Genomic DNA, 16,812 nt, shown 5'->3' with positions numbered 1-16,812 from the left:
TGCAATTGCGTAAGTTGTTCACAGTTATGATATTATCCTGTACACATTTTAACTAATACTTTCAGATAAGATGGGTATCTCTCAATCACAATCAACAACTATTTTTGCCCTTGTACTTTGTAAGTGGAAGGACTACATCTTCTGTAATCACTAAGAATTAATATCACAAGTTATAAAAGTGCCTTAGAGTCACTGTCGCCAAATGTAATGGCTGGGGTTTTCCACAGCACTTAATGCTGACCTCACTGCGCTCCCAGTACAGTCTTTAGTAAAACCTCCAACTTACTTCAGTTGAAAGAAACTACAGGCAATGTTGAATACTCCTGAAAATGGCAGTATTTATAGATTTCCTTGCTACAGGTGACATACTTAACAGCATAAAATAAATACACCAGCTCTCCTTGAATAATTTACTGCCAGATTGTAAAGTCACATATCTCAGTGAAAATCTGCAGCATCTTCATTACATTTGAGGAGCGATACAGGATTTACACCATAGTTAACAATGCAGCAGAAACAAAAGGAAAACAGAGCCTGTACCAGCCTGGCTTGCGCTGATGACACAAAAGATAGCATGAGAGTGGCACAATGAGATGCAATTGGGAAGCAGCTAGCTTTCCGGCAACAGAAACAACTGTTGTCTTGAATCTTCTCTGCCATTTTGCTTTCCAGTAGGAGCCAGTGTTAAATCAGGGTTCAGAGCTAGTGGCTTTTACAGGTATGCAGTGAATCTCAAGCTGGCACTGACATAATTTTGACTGACCGGAAGTCCCGACTCCTTAATCCTACTTTAGTTGAAACTCATTGAGCAGTAGAGGGATGGCATTCTGTCCAGCCCATATTTACTTTATTTAAAAAACACTTGTAGAAAATACTATCTCCACAAAAAATGGTGACTCACTTACCTCTCTAGGCAACCAACAAGCACAGAACCAAGTACAGTCCAAAGAAAGCCTCTGCCAAACGAGACCCTCTCGTACTTGGCAGCCCTGCTTAAAAGGCAACAAAATGATTTGAGGACCTGCAAACAGGGGCTGCGAAGTTTCATTCACCTTATTCATTTATAATCCACTTTTCTCCAAAATTAGGCGGTAGCAACAGAAGGCTCCCCTTCCTCCTTCCTGTTAAGTGAGGAAGCATTGCCTTTGTTCTGACTTGGTGACATTTGACCTCAGTCTCACTGCCAAATTTAATTGGCGCTTTAAAATGGTAAGATCACTGCATTTGCAACGTAATTTGCTATGGATGGGGTCACACTGAGAAGAGAAAGACGCCCTGGTGGAAGATAAAAAATGCATCAAAGCAGCTGATCAGCTTTTATTGTATGTTGGGGGGGGGAGCTATTTTCCCTGAAAGCCCCATTTTCAAACTGAAAATATTTGCCTACTGATATTCAGTGCCATTCTCATCCAAAGTAACATGTGTTGTGAATAGACTGAGAACCAATTTATAAAATATATTATTCATCTAGAAAATCAGTTCCAATCTTTCCCAGTCATGTGCAATTTACATCCACAAAATAAGTATTTGTAAAACAGCACCTATTCTCCACTTCTAATCCTTTAAAAACTGGTACTATCTAGAATACCAGTGGCCAGCCTTTGAGGCAAAGATTACAGTGAAGGTCTAAACTACAGTGTGAAAAAATGTCAAATCAGAGGGTGCTAACCAGCACGTATGCATTTGTAATACAGGTTCAAGAAACCAGCCAGAAGATGAGAAGCTGAACATTTATATTATGGCAGCAGAGCATTAACCTCACATTGCCAACCAAAGATTTAGTAGGCATTCATACATGCTTACTCCCTCCACAGGCACTCAACAAATTACAACTCTAATCTGGTAACAATAGCAAAGCAGGAGAGGGTTAAGAAGACTCATTTGTTGACTAAGGGCAGAACTTCCCAATCAGAATAAATTCAGACAGGGGTATAATGTACAAGGTGTCCACATGAAATCTTTACATCTTTGAATAAGTACAGGGTCACTAACATAAAGCACTTGTTTTGCATACAGTAAAGCAACTCAGAAAGTTTATTCCAGCAAAAAAAAAAATGTGTTCAGGGGATCTAAAAAGCCTCATGTTTTGAGAGAGATTGAATGTTACTCTGGAATTACAATATTAATCTGATATTCTCCGGGCAACATTGGAGGCTCATGTCAAAGTGTAATTAGGATAACTATATGTAAAAATAAACTTTTAAATACACTTTTGGATATGTTCTATTCAATAAAGCAAACTTCACTACTATATGTGTTTTCATTCAATATTTATTGTGATTCAAAGTTGTAAAGGTTTCATATGGACACTGTGTACATTATACCCCTGTCTGAATTTATTCTGATTGATCTACATGGCTTTATAAATTTTCATTTTCTTCCATTTATTTCTCCAGTTTCATTCCTTTCCTTATTTGTTTCACATAGCCTGCAGTCCTCTTGTAAGGCATTCTTAACTGAAGATGTAGTGCATTTTCAGAGTATTCATACCTGGTAAATTGTAATATTTTTTTTTCCAAATTGTGTTTTTATTACTGTTGAGATCACTGTATGGAACGCAGTTACAAAAATGTCAGTGGTACCAACTTGATATTCATTATGACTTAATTAGTGATGAACAACACAATATTCAACTCCCATTCCTGTGTTGTTTTATAACCCTTATTTTTTAGTCTTTAGAAGCCATGATTGTCATCAAAAATGTACATACCTAGTCAATATTTTTAAAAGAAGGCAAAAAGCACACCCACGACTCCCTCCATTACTGGAAGGACCACCTCTCCCTATAATAGGGCTGCTTGATAAATAAGGTCAACCCAGCTCTTATTTTTCTAGCCTTCCACTCCAGGGGTCTACTTGGCTTCTATCAAATCTTTGGCGTCCTCCTGTCCTGAACAGCACCCACATTGTGAAACAGTCTTGTGGAGGAAGTGTGTAAAACACCTTTCCTGGTTAAGTTTCATAAGGTTATTCTGAGCATTATTCTGAAGAAGTGAGCTGTAGCTCACAAACGCTCAGACCCTACCACAAATTTTGTTAGTCTTATAGGTGCTACTGAACTCTTGCTTTTTTCTACTACTACAGACAGACTAACACGGCTACCCATCTTGATGAGGTTATTCTGTTCAAACAGGCATGTTCCAGTTTAGCCTTCTGGAGAATAATCTGTGCTGCATTTTTAAAAAATAATGCTGATTTAAAAAAAAAATTGGAGATTTTGTTTTTAAGTTGTTTTCCTACTTTGTTTTATGATTGTAGTTTTTGGAAGCCACTGCAAGTGCTACGAGAAGAAAGATATAAACTAATACTAAATGAAATAAATTATAGACAAAATATTACATTATACCATTCACAATAGACATTCCTCAGATCATCATCCAATGGCTAAAATATACATGTGACCTGATTTTCACAATTGTGTGGAAAGTGGTTTAAAATGTGTTCCCCAATATTGTTGGAGAGAGCTGGAGAAATCCAAGAAAGTTTGTATGAACAAGACAAGGATCAGCAGCACTTCAAGTTAGCTTGCTATGAGAAGAGGTGTGGTTTTACAGACAAATGTATGATACAAGTGACATTTTTACAATCCTGTCCTGAAATGCATATGAAAGCAATGCAACTTTATTGATATTAGGAAAATCAACAAGTTCATCTCCTTCTTCTGATTTTGTGCCTCTTTAATAATCTGTAAGGAAGAACTTGCATATGAACGATGCCATAGCTTTAAATGTGCATATCACTTTTGTATGTCTCTTAGGTAAGTTCCATTATGCTAGTATGCTGGAAGCCAGATGTTCAATGCATTTGATAGGGTTGCCAGGATTGGCAACTTACCAAACATGGGGGGGGGGGGCTTACAGGCAACTTTGTTATGTCACTGGCAATGCACTGACATCACTCCAAGAAGTGATGTCATCACATCAACTGGCTTGTCAGAATTGCTCTGGTGTTTGGCAAACTCTGCAAGTTTTGCCCAAATACTAAGACTTTACCCAGAAACATGATGACATCTCTTCAAAGCACATAGATAGTAACATCACATTGCCATGCTGCCCACCTCTCTCCAGTTTCTTGCTCTTTCTTCCCCCCCCCCCCCCAGCCAGTTGAGTGGTGGCAGGAAGTAGGGCTAGGAATGAGGGATTCACCAGAAGGGATCTGGCAACCCTAGCATTTGAGCATCCATTTCTTGAAAGATCTAGCTGTATCAGTAAAAAAAAAAAAGAAACTCTAAAATTAATCAGTAACTTCTTGATTCTCCATTCTAAAGGCAGCCTAGGTATGAAAGTTGCCCAGTCAAATTTTGATGGCCATTTTAATCCAAAAATGTATAAGCCAACTAGGACTGCTCTTCTCTTTCTTAAGCACAACTACACAATACTGTCCCACTAGATATAGTCATTCCTATTAACCTTTAGGGATTGTTACTGCTAATGTTCACACAATACGGCTTATGTCCCAGATCCCCCTAATACCAGATTACTCAGATCCCTCTGACTATGTGCTAAGTGTCACCATGTGACAGATGAGCCTAAGCTTGCTGTGAACAATAAACCAGAACTGACCAGGTAAATATTTCCATAATATGAATTCTGTCATGCCTGAAAACATACTTGAGGAATTAAATAGGTGGAGAATCAATGAACTTGGGAAAGGATGAGCCAGACAGACACACAGCATACTGAAAGAATAAGGGGAAGCCTTCGACAATATAATAAGGGGAATATATTCTGAATCCTTCCTGTTGGGATATATTTTAGCAACTGTATTAATAAGCAGAAGTGATATTTTTATGTGTGGATTTATTACAGCTAAAGTTCTTAAAATTTGCTGTAATAACTCCTTCCCCACAACAACAAAAACCTGTATCTGTTTGTAACTAAGACAAAACAAAGACTGAAAGAAAAACGGAAGGAATAAAAGTTATGTGGACCCATAACAGGCTTTCCAGTTTCAAAGAATTTGGACAACTTCACGGAACTTGAAGCAGATAAATCCGATGAGGGCATATGCCATCTTATGCTGTTCAAGGCCACACATTTGTTTTTGTGGTGAAAAAGAGATCACAAAGATCTTTCTTTTCTAAAAGTTTTCCACCTATTCGACTTGTATTTTTCTGTGTGGCGCAACTACAGACAACCCTGGGTGGAACCAGGAAGAGCTAAAGTCTGCACCAGATTTAGCGGGCCTATTTCACCTATTGAGTTAAACAAACGTAGAGGAGTGGCTTCTGACACTTTGTAAAGGAATTTAATCAGTGGCATTTTGTTTGGACTTAGATTTGCTCTTGAATCTGGACTCAGGTATCAACCCAGTTGCTTCTTTGGTAATGTCCCTCAATACAATGGCACAAAACAAGTTTATGGGGTGGGGGTGAAGGGTCACTGAGCCTCTTTCCAACAGAAACAGTGACTTCCAGTGCTCAGATAATAACTTACCGTCCTCAAATTACTAGCCTTTCTCCAATGGATATTATTCCTTAAATGCCCACATTTTACTAGGTCCTGTAATATAATGTAGTGCATATACATAAAAGCTGCTGTTTTCTGAGTGGCCTTGCCTCTAAGATTAGACCTTTACACCATAGCCTAAGAGATCTGCTTTCCACCTTTCTATCTTTTAAAATCTTGTAACATCAAGCTTGATGAAGAGTTCTTATAGACTTGAACTTTTGCACAGCGTTTTGTGCAAATTTGCTTGGTTCAGTAAAAGATATCACATGGATTTTGTTCCTACTTACATTACCTTAACATCAACCGGACACACAAAAATGAAACAGGTGAACTTTTCCAGGTGTGTAAAAGTATACACTATAGGACTAGTTAAAAGTTGGCAGATCTATGGGCAATGCTAAATTATTCTCTGCTAAATGACTGAGTTAGCTATGAGGAACATGACCTCATTCCTAGAGAACAAGTTGAGTCAGTCGCTTTGCCTACGCAAAGCTTTTGCTTAACTGAGACTAAAGTTCCTAGTTCCTGAAGGGAAATGCCCACCTGATGCCACAATTCCCTCCACCTGATGCAGCTACAAATTTCTTGTTATCCAAATGCTCGGGAATTCAAGACACTGCTGTGCCAGCCTAGCTATAAGTTCTTTTTGGTTATCAAACAGCCTTTGAACACCTGTTAAAGCAACTTGCACTCATTCACCTTTCAAGCGCAATCCTCAAAGAACCATTCCTGCTGCATTCAGATGTTATTTTCAAGAAGGTACCCGGGTTCTTTTAAAGAAAAGCTTTGAAGTTTCCCTACTACTCTCAGAGAAATATCTTTCTGAAGGTCAGCACAGATCTAGAGTGGTGGGGACCAAGAAGGCCAAGCAGCAAAACAGTTCAAGCCCTTCCATGCCTTGATACCATCTTGCCTTTCCCTACAGGCCCAGACAGCAGCTCAGGATATCTGAGGGGCAGACAAGCAGCATAGCTCAGTCTCCATGCTGTAGGTATGGCAAGCTCACAAGTCTTCCGGGCTCCCAGTTTCAGTGGGTCCCAAGCCCTGCTGTTTATGCTGTTTTGGCTGCATAGATCCCCATGGTATCGATTCAGATTCAAATTCCCACCCACATATGAAAAGTCTGTTGTAGTAGGTAGAGTACTGGACTAGTTTCTGGGTGAAGGAATTCCAGCTCTGCCCTGGAAGCTCACTGGGTGACCTTGGGCCAGTCATACACTCTTCATCACCTGCCTCACAGGCAGGAGGAGAAAACAACATTGTAAGTTGATTTCAATCCCCATTGGGGGAAAAGCAGAGTATAAAGGTCTAGTTAAGTAAATAAATATGAAGTTGACTTCAGGCAAAGCAATACTAGAAAGTTGGACCAAAACCAACGGGTTGAAATTGAATCAAAAGAGTTTTTTGATAAACATTAGGAAGAACTTCCTGACAGTTAGAGCGGTCCCTCAGTAGAACAGGCTTCCTCAGGAGGTGGTGGGCTCCCCTTCTTTGGAGGTTTTTAAGCAGAGGCTAGATGGCCATCTGACAGCAATGCTGATTCTGTGAACCTAGGCAGATCATGAGAGGGAGGACAGGAAGGGTTACATCTGTGCTTAGTTCTTGTGACCCTTCTTACATGCTCAGGGTAATGCCAATTGCCATTTTGGGATCAGGAAGCAATTTCCCCAGGCCAGTTTGGCTAGGGATCCTGTTGGTGTTTTGACATCTTCTGGGCATGGAGCAGGAGTCAGTGGGGGGGGGGGTGAGAGGGGAGCGGTTGTAAATTTCCTGCACTGTGCAGGAGTTAAGACTAGATAACCGTGGAGGTCCCTTCCCATCATGCTATGATTCTACTACACTTAACCTACCTCACAGGCAGGAGGAGGAAACAATATTGTAAGTTGATTTCAATCCCCATTGGCGGGGTGGGGGGGGGAAGCAGAGTATAAAGGTCTAGATAAGTAAGTAAATACTAAGCTGACTTCAGGCAAAGCAATACATCTAACCTACCTCACGGGCGTGTTGTAAAACTAAAAATGCCGATCATCTTGTTCCTTGAAGCAAAAGCAGAATACAAACATAAGATGATAACTCCTTTTCTTTAGAAATACTTCAAGTGAATTGATACAAATTGATCAACTGACATAAAGCTGAATTCCCACGCATGCTTACAATGAAGTCAGTCAATGAAGTCACTCCATGGGACGCTTCCAGGGAAGCATGCTTAGAACCTACCTGTTCATATATGGCAGCTGCCCACAGCCAGCAATAATTCCTGAAAAAGCTTAACTACAGGAGTGGCAGAGATCCAAAGGATGGATAAGAAAGGGCTGAGTATTGCATCCCAAACCATTTAGAGCACTATGCCTATCTATTCCTAAGCATGTGCACGTGTGCAGACACACATGCTTACTGCTGAAGGCATGCTTCTCCTGTTCAGTCTATGAATGTTTTGCTGCTCCACTATATGCTCCTCACAAAAGACACCAAAAGAACAACCAGCCACACCCCAAAGGTTGCAAATAACTGACTTCCATCCTCACAGCACTATAACCCTTAAACAGTACTGAAGCCAAGCAATAAAACAACCCATTTCCTTCCCAATTGCTGGGCCTCGGTGTACATTTGAACCATTAGCAGCGGCAGCTGCCACCATAACTGCAGAAACTCAAATCCCAACACAGATCAGAGAGGGAAGAGACACCACCACAATGACACAAACAGTACCCCAGCACCATCACTTGCGAGACACTGCACAGAAGTTGAGAGTCTGCAGGGATTCCATATTTCCATCTATTATAGATGACACTGCTGGCAGGAGGGAAAGGCAGGGGACAGGCAAGCACTGGTACTTATACCTTAAAAGTCATCGCTTGGGATTCAACCAAAAGAAAAGCTTCACAATCGCATTTGCACACCTCTGTTTTGCACAATCCACTACACCAGATTCTCCTAATAAAGGCATGAAAACAGGAATCAGAGCCAGGAAAAGGAACGTTATGAGGGCCAACAGGCAGCGCACACACACAAAGATACCTAGTCTGCCATTTCCATCCAAAGCAAATAGGCCTGGAGGATGGTTATATGAAGCCTGATCCTCATTCACAGGCCCAACGGCTATCTATTTATACAAAGAGAATCTGTTTGGTGATAACATTAGAGTTGCATATGCTTATTTCATTAGAGCTGAATACACTTACTTGCAGAAAATGTGGTCATATAAGGTACTGGATAAAAGGTTGGGGCTCAGGGAAAGAGACAGCCAGTTCTAAATAGTGAAAAGCTCCCCAATATTGCATCTCTCAGCATCCTGGACCCCTCCCCAACCCTTTTGCAGAAAGACACACAAGCTATTACGGTTACAAATTGCTCAGCTCCACTAAGAGGCATATATATATATATATATATATATATATATATATATATATATATATATATATATATATCCACCAAGAGACATATCCCTTTTCTATGAGGTGAGACATGCAATTTACTGCATTTATTATACATGCTGAAATGCCTCCTTGCTATCTGAATAGATTATCTTTGCTCTCTTCCTCCCTATTACAGCGCATAAGCCCCAGTAGAAAGAGGCTCGGTTGCAGGGGGACCCAAAAGAGACCCACCCCAAAAGGAGAATTCCTGCAGGTGGTTGATGGCACAACAAGGCTCTCTCTCCCACACTCACCCCCCCCCAGTCCCACAGTGCCTCAGCTGGGCTCTGTTTAACCAGGTGGGGGCAGCATGGCCTCTTAAAGACTCTTGACTAGGGAAACCCCACCCATCAGACCCTCCCAAAATAGGCAGGGGCCTTTTTAAAAAAAATAGCCCAAAGGAATTCCTAAAGACAAGATCTTGGGCTCCCAAGGCGAAACAACTCTGTGGCTGTTTCAGGAACACACCTCGGTTCCCCCTCTGAAGACCGTGGCTTGCCTTTGTACCCTATGTTTTAGGAGTCCCCTGGCTATATGAGGGGGGGGGGGCGAGGCGAGAAGAGGGAGGAGAGTTCAGGGAAGAGTCCATGGGAGAAGTTAGCTGAAGAGTGAGGGCGGCAGGGGGGTCTTCCGCAGGAGCAGGTCCCTGCAGCTTCTTCCAGAGCGTGGCCCAGAAGCCAGCCAGCCTCCTCCCCCTCCCCTGCACCATTCATAAAAGTCTCTCCCTGCTCTAGTGCTCCTTCTGCCTCTCCCGACAGGACCGGCCCCCCCACCCTCCGGCTTACTTGAGCATGGCCTCTTCTTTCTCTTCCTCTTCCTTCTGCCGGTCCATCACTGCCATGATAATGTTCCGCTCCTCTTCTGTCAGGTGGCTCAGGTCGGGCAGCTCCTGCATGGGGGGAGGCACTGTGGGTGGGCGAGGGCCGCGGGGCCCCACCGAAGACGCGGACGAAGACATTTCGGGGGGCGAGCCCTGCTTCTCCCCCCTCAGCACCTGGCTACCTTTCCCCCCTTTTTCGCCACGCACACCAATCACGCCTCGCCTCCCCTTCCTTTTACACTGGAGTCCTCTGATCAGCAGCGGCAGGAGCAGGCAGCGGCTCTCGGCAAGCGGCAGCAGCAGCAGAAGAGGCGGAGACCCAGCCTTTCATGGTTGCTCGCGTCCCTCCAGCCCGGGCTGCTCCCTTTGTTCGGCCAGTTCTTAGGGCGATCTGGGGATGCCCCGCGGCCTCTGGCAGCCCATCCTCGGAGGCTGGGAGGAGGAGGGAAGAGCCGCGGCGGGCGCCCAGGATTCCAGCTCCGAGGCGCTGTGCACCGTCAGGGTTGGAGGGGAAGGGCGGATGCTGCTGCTGCCGCCGCTGCCGCCGCTCAGATGCTCGACTGCTGCTAGCAGGGGAGCGACAGGGGAGGGGAGGGAGTTAGGTGGCAGTTAGGCGGAGTCCAAACTGCTCCGCTCCCGGGTGATGCCGAGGGCTGTCTCTCCCAGACAATACGGCCAGCCTGCCATGCCAGGCGTGGGGATCATCCACACCTTGCTTCGCAGAAGGCGCCGCGCTTTGCAACCGAGGAGGGCGATTCTACATCCACACACCCGCACACACCCGCTTGAGGCTGCAGCCCTCAAACATACTTACCTGAGGGCAAGAGCCGGTGAATTCAATGAGGCTTACTTGGAAGTAAGCGTGGTTAGGATCGGGCCGCTGGGCTGCCGTTCTAAGTATTCTTACTTGAGAGCAAGCGCCACTGACACAAATGGGATTTACTCCCGAGTAATCGTGGTAAGGAGTCCAAGCATCCTGTCGGGAGAGGAAACCCCTTTGGGTGTTGCTTCGGAAAAATCAGGTTCCAGGGCGACAATCCTAAACATGCTGACTTGGGAGCAGGAATGATTTGAATCAATAGGGTTTTCTTCTGAGTAAACATGACAAGCCTTAAACTGTAAAAACGCCATTTTAGACTCTGTTTGAATGCCTGTGTGAACACTGTTCATGTGGGGTCCAAAAGTAAAGAGCCAGTTTCAGAGCCATCGTGCAAATGTACATGGTAGCCATTACAAATCTCAAATTCAGCGAATTGACTGGGAAATGCAAAAGCTGGTTTAACTAGCTTTTTTTAAAAGGGCTGTTCTCTGTCAGACTCCTTAGATCGTTGGCTCAATATCAGCCTCAATTACTTCATCTGTAATTTGGGATTAATACCAACAGCAATGTGAGGACAAACAAATGGGGAAAAAACCCTAGTCTATCATTGGCCATATATACAGAGTAGATTCAGGCAGGCTATTACAGCAGAAATGAAATCTTGCACTAATTCAAAATTCATGATTTTTTAAAAATATGATTAGTTATTGACCAGATACTACACCATAAGTCTCACAGGTGACTTTAAGGCATTAAATCTTTTTTTCTTAAAATTCACAAATCAAAGACCCATCCATTACTGACAGTCTTGAGGATACGGGAACAGAGTAGGAGAATATAATGTTTTCCCAAACAACTTTGAATTGGAACTATTTGCTTCCTTTCCCCATATTCAATTATTTGTGAAATTACATTATTTGCAAAAAGTATTCCATGTTTCTCCTGACAACCGTTCCCTTCCAGTCTTGTGTCAATATTAAGCACTGTTTTGCAGTTATATACTTAAGTTTTGTCTGTCATATCACACATTTCCTAAATGACAATCATTTTTGTGTAGGAAATGGTACAAAACATCAAATGTGACATAGGTACATGCCACCGCATCGATGAGAAGGTACTGCCCATAATGACAATGGGGACTGCCTATGATGAGTATCCCTGACTTGCTCGTGCTTACCATATATTTCATTTTAATCCACAAGATGTATTGAGCCTTCTTCTATGTTAACAGAACATGTATATCATTGTACATTATTGTGTTTAAAGTTTGTATGATCTTCATTCTTCATTCCTTCAATAACATGTAAAGTTATATTTTAAAAAGAAACATGACAATCTCCCACACAGAAGTGATTTTTTTAAAAGTAGGAAATGTTAGAGTCCCAATGTCATTTTTTTAAAAAAATTCAGCAGCTTTGAGAAGGAGAAATTTATGCAGACAGATGGTGCCTAAACTTTTTCATACCTGTCATTGCGCCATTCTAAATGGTTCAGCACGTGTTTGGAAACCAAAGGGGGGATTCTTCCCCTCAAGTTGCTTTTCTTGAAAGGAAAAAAATGCACTTTGTTTATAGCCAAAGATCTACAATCATTCCCGCCCCCCCCCAACAAACTGGAGCTGGTACCTTAAGGGGTATGGGGATGGAGCAGCTGTGTAACCGTTTATTTAACCATGAAGTATTTACAAAATACTTCATGGCATTTGTCCTCTCCCCTTTTCTAAGCTAGGTGCTTCAGAATTCTGTGTGGCTTGTTACATTCTCATACCATCAGTCATGGCACGGAAGTCCCATCCTGAGTTGGACATGTCATCTTTTCTCAGTATATTGTCATTAATACACCTGTTTTCTGACCATTTCCATCCACTACACCAGAGAAATCTATGTGGAACCTGGCCTAAATTTGAATGGCTTCAACACGCACTTGGCTGCTAATCAGTTGGCTGGTCTAACCATATTTCCAGCCTCACAGTGTTTTGGTCTAGGGCACCTGAAAACATGCTATCATAAGGCAAGCCTGCATCATCTGTGATGCAGCAAACCAAACTGAGTCCACCTGCCATGTATATTATGCTTGCTGGGTTTCTGACAACTCCCCTCAAGCTTTTGTAGCCCAAAACAGACATCCAAATCAGGTGTATCAAGCTCTTAGAAAACTGCTATATGTTGCTGGTGGGAGCTGCACGTGGGTCACAAGCTGCACTGGCCAAAATTGTTTCCTTAGAAGGGGTCAGACCTGTTTGAAAGCTACATTTTCTAACTTGTTCCTGCCCTCAATCACAGAAAAGTGAAGGAGCACTGCTATTTTTATACAGTAAATAGAGGTGGTAGAATCTTGGACAGTATCACTTTAGAACGGAGTTGGGAGAAGCAATTTTTTTTTTTGAAATGGTCCCTCTTTAAAAGAAACCTGCAGCAAATTAACACATCAGGAAACAGCTGCAGTTCTCATGGTCAGTTTTTACATGAAGAGCCATTTTTTAAAAATCACATGTAAATTAATTGCAGTCTAGTGGTATAACCCAGAATTGTCCATGTTAGTGGAGCTGAAGAACATGTGGCCAATAACTGTGGCCAATATTCTAGAAGGCCAATAAGTGGGCATAGAGGGCAAGGTCTTCCCGTGATGTTATTCCCTGGCACTGGTATTCAGAGGTTTACTGCCTCGGAACGTGGAGGTTCTCTTTCGTCACCATGGCTAGTAGACCATATGAAGTAAACATATATTTTTGCTGCATAAAAATAGAAATTTTGCTGCCTGAGGAGGACTGTTCAGATACTCCATGCCTTCCTTCTCACTCATCCCTTGGTCAAATTTCTACAATTAACCCAAGAAATAAAAATATATTACAGCAGGGATTCTATTCAGCAATAGTGAATATGAATCTGAGAAAACAGTGGGAATGGTATAAGTAGGATTTCCAGATACGCAACAGAGTTAAACTGACAGAAGATAGTGTGATCAAAAATAAATTTGTGTTCTGTCAATCTTAGAATCTGTTGTCATTGCTCTGTAAGTCATTCTAGTAAATATTTGCTCCATTTTGCAGCTGGGCAATACTAAGGCTAGAAGATACACCTTAAGGCCAACCAAAGAGAAAGTATCAATGCAGTCACATTTTGTTCAACACTATTATTGTAATGTTACTAATCTAGGCTAGATATTTTCAAGTATATACCATATAATATACCACTATATTGTTTGTAATACCACAAAGAAAGCCTACCCTTGACTCCACTGATTAATTCAAAATAATTACTCTCCCTATACTCACATTGAAAAATACATGTTAGAACTTTCCCTCTCCAAAACATTGACCGAATTGGGTGGCCAAATCTTTGGTTCTGGACTTTCCAGGAAAAATGCGCAGAAATGCAGAGACCTGTCACAATATTTCATCCTAAAAATGCGGGAGGAGATAAGAGTCATATTATCCAGCAAAAAACTTGGAGCACAATGGCTGGCCCTATGTGTGTAATGTTAGTAGTTTAATTTGAATTGGGGCTGATCAAAATTCATGTCTACACTATTTTTAAGTGTCAGAACAGATGTAAAATAACACCAGACTCCCTCTGAACATATTCCTCAGGCGTAATGTGTTAATTCATTGCAACAAAAACTTATCGGGAAACTTCTGGTTAGGGATGTGCGTTTCGGCATTCAGAATGCCGAAAGAATGCCGAAACAAAAGTGTTTCGGCTTCTTTCGGGGAATGCCGAAACGTTTCGGGGAATGCCGAAACGTTTCGGGTAGCCGAAAGAAAAAAGCCGAAACGTTTCGGGATTCTTTCGGCTTTCTTTCGGCTTTTCAATGGGAAAATGCCTCCGTCTTCCCGGACGTCTGGGGGAGGCATTTTCCCACCGAATAAGCCCAAAATTGGTGGGGACCTTCCTCTAACCCTTCTCTAACAACCACCCAAGTTTCAGACAGATTGGACTTTGGGGGGCCATGTTATGGCCCCCCAAAGCAGGTCCCCCCATCCTCCCATAAGAAAGCGAAGGAGCAGCATATTGTTAGCATGCTGCTGCTCATCTTTCTTCATTATTTCCTATGGGGAAAAAATGAAGAGGCAGGCTTCCTTTGCCAGGGGTGGCATTTTGCATGCAAAATGCCCCCTCACCCTCAGGGGCCCTTCTCCCACCCCTCCTCCCACCCCCCACCAAGGCTCAGCCTGCTCCCACTTGGGGGGGGGGCATTTCATGGCCTCCCCAAGTAGGTGCTCTAATCTCTACCACTGACAGCTGGGGGAGGCTTGTCTTGCCAGGGGTGGCATTTTGCATGCAAAATGCCCCCCAGCCCTCTGGGGCCCTTCTCCCACCCTTCCTCCCACCCCCCACCAAGGCTCAGACTGCTCCCACTTGGGGGGGGCATTTCATGGCCTCCCCAAGTAGGTCCTCTCAGCCCCTAAAGTCCACCCCTTACAGCCCCACACAAACCCAATTCCCCCCCAGCTGCCACACACAGACCCAAATCCCCACATTAGCCCCTCACAGACCCAAATCCACCCCCACCTGCCCCACACCCATAACCCCAGGAACAGGCTGGCAAAGGCCAGCCCTCTCCCTTTGTTCCCTATGCTGGGAACTTCTAAACTCTCTTTCCCTGGGCAATTCTGCACAGCCCAGGGGTGCCACAATGGTGGGCACACTTCTGAGTGCCAGCTGGTCCCTGTGAAAGAGCACCTGAACCACAGACACCCTCCCTCAAATTCCCCCGCCACCTACAGAGATGGCTGGCCAGCCAGCCCCATTGTTCCCTATGATGGGAACCAACTGCACAACAAAGAATAAAACAAGAACAACACAAAATAAAGTTTTAAATTTTTTTTTCTCCCTTCCAAAGTACAAGTAGGCAAAGCATTATGACACATTACACCAGCAGTCCCCCACACAGAAAAATAACACAACTCACTTAACATCAGAGAATCACAAAGAACGATTCCTGTCAAAAACACTTTATTTCTTGAACAGCTTTAGGTTACACAGCAGGGGGGAACACCAAAGGGCATGGCAGCACTATCTTACACAAACATAACACAACTCACTTAACATCAGAGAATCACAAAGCACAATTCCTGTCAAAAACACTTTATTTCTTGAACAGCTTTAGGTTACACAGCAGGGGGGAACACCAAAGGGCATGGCACCACTATCTTACACAAAAATAACACAACTCACTTAACATCAGAGAATCACAAAAACACAATTCCTGGCAAAAACACTTTATTTCTTGAACAGCTTTAGGTTACACAGTAGGAGGGCACAACAGGGCATGATAGCAATGTACTACAAAAAATAATACAACCCACTTCACCGTTTTTGACAGCAATTGTGTTTGTGTGATTCTCTGATGTGAAGTGAGTTGTGTTATTTTTGTGTAGTACACTGCTTTCCTGCTCTGTGGTGCCTTCCTACTGTGTAACCTAAAGCAGTTACAGAAATAAAGTGCTTTTGACAGCAATTTTTTGGGGTGATTCTTTAATGTGAAGTGAGTTGTGTTATTTTTGTGTAAGATACTGCTTCCATGCCCTTTGGTGTTCCCCCCCTGCTGTGTAGCCTAAAGCTGTTCAAGAAATAAAGTGTTTTTGACAGGAATTGTGCTTTTGTGATTCTCTGATGTTAAGTGAGTTGTGTTATTTTTGTGTAAGATAGTGCTGCCATGCCCTTTGGTGTTCCCCCCTGCTGTGTAACCTAAAGCTGTTCAAGAAATAAAGTGTTTTTGACAGGAATCGTGCTTTGTGATTCTCTGATGTTAAGTGAGTTGTGTTATTTTTCTGTGTGGGGGACTGCTGGTGTAATGTGTCATAATGCTTTGCCTACTTGTACTTTGGAAGGGAGAAAAAAAATTTAAAACTTTATTTTGTGTTGTTCTTGTTTTATTCTTTGTTGTGCAGTTGGTTCCCATCATAGGGAACAATGGGGCTGGCTGGCCAGCCATCTCTGTAGGTGGTGGGGGAATTTGAGGGAGGGTGTCTGTGGTTCAGGTGCTCTTTCACAGGGACCAGCTGGCACTCAGAAGTGTGCCCACCATTGTGGCACCCCTGGGCTGTGCAGAATTGCCCAGGGAAAGAGAGTTTAGAAGTTCCCAGCATAGGGAACAAAGGGAGAGGGCTGGCCTTTGCCAGCCTGTTCCTGGGGTTATGGGTGTGGGGCAGGTGGGGGTGGATTTGGGTCTGTGAGGGGCTAATGTGGGGATTTGGGTCTGTGTGTGGCAGCTGGGGGGGAATTGGGTTTGTGTGGGGCTGTAAGGGGTGGACTTTAGGGGCTGAGAGGACCTACTTGGGGAGGCCATGAAATGGCCCCCCCA

General features: G+C 43.3%; 1 protein-coding gene across 3 annotated transcripts in view; it reads right to left on the bottom strand.

Moving 5' to 3' along the window:
• The window catches only part of RIMS1 (regulating synaptic membrane exocytosis 1), a 432,846-nt gene extending 423,022 nt beyond the window's left edge, over positions 1-9,824 (bottom strand). For all 3 annotated transcript variants that reach the window (XM_054998089.1, XM_054998175.1, XM_054998012.1), the window contains exon 1: positions 9,652-9,824. In XM_054998089.1, the coding sequence (XP_054854064.1) occupies positions 9,652-9,824 (173 nt within the window). The remainder of the gene's footprint in view (positions 1-9,651) is intronic.
• Positions 9,825-16,812: the final 6,988 nt, after the last annotated feature.

This window comes from Eublepharis macularius, chromosome 1, assembly GCF_028583425.1.
Source record: "Eublepharis macularius isolate TG4126 chromosome 1, MPM_Emac_v1.0, whole genome shotgun sequence".
Classification (NCBI taxonomy): domain Eukaryota; kingdom Metazoa; phylum Chordata; class Lepidosauria; order Squamata; family Eublepharidae; genus Eublepharis; species Eublepharis macularius.
Note: the sequence above shows the minus strand (reverse complement) of the source record. Positions and strands in the feature narration are given on the sequence as shown.